This window comes from Sebastes fasciatus, chromosome 24 (genome assembly GCF_043250625.1).
Source record: "Sebastes fasciatus isolate fSebFas1 chromosome 24, fSebFas1.pri, whole genome shotgun sequence".
Classification (NCBI taxonomy): Eukaryota; Metazoa; Chordata; class Actinopteri; order Perciformes; family Sebastidae; genus Sebastes; species Sebastes fasciatus.
This window is the reverse complement of record NC_133818.1, coordinates 1,333,922-1,336,421: the sequence shown is the minus strand read 5'-3', so window position 1 is coordinate 1,336,421 and position 2,500 is coordinate 1,333,922. Positions and strand designations below refer to the sequence as shown.

Genomic DNA, 2,500 nt, shown 5'->3' with positions numbered 1-2,500 from the left:
GGTCAGGACCGTGAGGCCGGACTGGACTGACTCCAGGTCCAGGTCTCTGGAGATCCTGCAGAGACTCTGGAGCGGGAACCTGACGGCGTCCATGCTGAGTCCTCGTCTCCAGAAGGTCCTGAAGGTCCAGCTGAGCTCCAACCGGCACCGGGTGGTCCGGCGGGGGCCGAGGGGGCCGAGGGGGCCCCGCAGGTCCGGTCTGCAGCTGTACTGTGAGCTGAAGAGGAGGACCAGGATCCGGACTGTGGACGGGACCGAGGAGCCGTTCTCCGGTCTGGGCTGGGACCGGCTGGTGCCTTCAGTGCCCCTGCAGGAGCTCGGGACGTCCCGGTACCAGAGGTGTGCCGTGGTGACGTCATCCGGAGCCGTCCTCAACTCCTCACTGGGGACGGAGATCGGTGAGTCCAGGACCGAGGGGGGGTCTGGACCCGAGGGACCGGACATGAGGGTCTGGACCCGAGGGTCTGGACCCGAGGGACTGGACCCGAGGGACTGGACCCGAGGGACTGGACCCGAGGGTGTGGACTCGAGGGACTGGACCCGAGGGACTGGACCCGAGGGTGTGGACTCGAGGGACTGGACCCGAGGGACTGGACTCGAGGGACTGGACCCGAGGGACTGGACCCGAGGGTCTGGACCCGAGGGACTGGACCCGAGGGTGTGGACTCGAGGGACTGGACCCGAGGGTCTGGACCCGACCCGAGGGACTGGACCCGAGGGTCTGGACCCGAGGGTGTGGACCCGAGGGTGTGGACCCGAGGGACTGGACCCGAGGGACTGGACCCGAGGGTATGGACCCGAGGGTCTGGACCCGAGGGTGTGGACCCGAGGGACTGGACCCGAGGGTGTGGACCCGAGGGACTGGACCCGAGGGACTGGACCCGAGGGTGTGGACCCGAGGGACTGGACCCGAGGGACTGGACCCGAGGGACTGGACCCGAGGGTGTGGACTCGAGGGACTGGACCCGAGGGACTGGACTCGAGGGACTGGACCCGAGGGACTGGACCCGAGGGTCTGGACCCGAGGGTGTGGACTCGAGGGACTGGACCCGAGGGACTGGACCCGAGGGTGTGGACCCGAGGGACTGGACCCGAGGGACTGGACCCGAGGGTCTGGACCCGAGGGACTGGACCCGAGGGTCTGGACCCGACCCGAGGGACTGGACCCGAGGGACTGGACCCGAGGGACTGGACCCGAGGGTGTGGACCCGAGGGTCTGGACCCGAGGGACTGGACCCGAGGGACTGGACCCGAGGGTATGGACCCGAGGGTCTGGACCCGAGGGTGTGGACCCGAGGGACTGGACCCGAGGGTGTGGACCCGAGGGACTGGACCCGAGGGACTGGACCCGAGGGACTGGACCCGAGGGTGTGGACCCGAGGGACTGGACCCGAGGGACTGGACCCGAGGGACTGGACCCGAGGGTGTGGACTCGAGGGACTGGACCCGAGGGACTGGACCCGAGGGACTGGACTCGAGGGACTGGACCCGAGGGACTGGACCCGAGGGTCTGGACCCGAGGGTGTGGACTCGAGGGACTGGACCCGAGGGACTGGACCCGAGGGTGTGGACCCGAGGGACTGGACCCGAGGGACTGGACCCGAGGGTCTGGACCCGAGGGACTGGACCCGAGGGTCTGGACCCGACCCGAGGGACTGGACCCGAGGGACTGCACCCGAGGGTCTGGACCCGAGGGTGTGGACCCGAGGGTCTGGACCCGAGGGACTGGACCCGAGGGACTGGACCCGAGGGACTGGACCCGAGGGTCTGGACCCGAGGGACTGGACCCGAGGGACTGGACCCGAGGGTGTGGACCTGAGGGTCTGGACCTGAGGGACTGGACCTGAGGGTCTGGAGGGTCTTTAGTGACCCTTCACAGGAAGCTGTTTAAACTGATCCTCTCCTGTTGGACTCAGACTCCCATGATGCAGTTCTTCACTTCAATGCCGCTCCAACCAGAGGCTTCGAGAGAGGCGTCGGGAACAAGACCATCATCATCATCATCATCATCATCATCATCATCATCATCATCATCATCATCATCATCATCTCCCAGGTACCTTCATCATCTTCATCATCATCATCATCATCAAACTCCCAGGTACCTTCATCATCTTCATCATCATCATCATCATCATCATCATCAAACTCCCAGGTACCTTCATCATCTTCATCATCATCATCTTCATCATCATCATCGTCAACTCCCAGGTACCTTCATCATCATCATCAACTCCCAGGTACCATCATCTTCATCTTCATCATCATCATCATCATCATCATCATCATCATCATCATCATCATCATCAAACTCCCAGGTACCTTCATCATCTTCATCATCATCATCTTCATCATCATCATCGTCAACTCCCAGGTACCTTCATCATCATCGTCAACTCCCAGGTACCATCATCTTCATCTTCATCATCATCATCATCATCATCATCATCATCATCATCAAACTCCCAGGTACCTTCATCATCTTCATCATCATCATCAT

At 62.6% G+C, this 2,500-nt stretch overlaps 1 protein-coding gene across 2 annotated transcripts in view; it reads left to right on the top strand.

The window, feature by feature from the left end:
* Positions 1–2,500, top strand: part of LOC141762978 (beta-galactoside alpha-2,6-sialyltransferase 2-like) — a 12,316-nt gene that overhangs the window by 1,210 nt on the left and 8,606 nt on the right. For both annotated transcript variants that reach the window (XM_074627204.1, XM_074627203.1), the window contains 2 exons: positions 1–398; positions 1,917–2,374. The exon at positions 1–398 is cut by the window's left edge. In XM_074627204.1, the coding sequence (XP_074483305.1) occupies positions 1–398; positions 1,917–2,374 (856 nt within the window). The remainder of the gene's footprint in view (positions 399–1,916; positions 2,375–2,500) is intronic.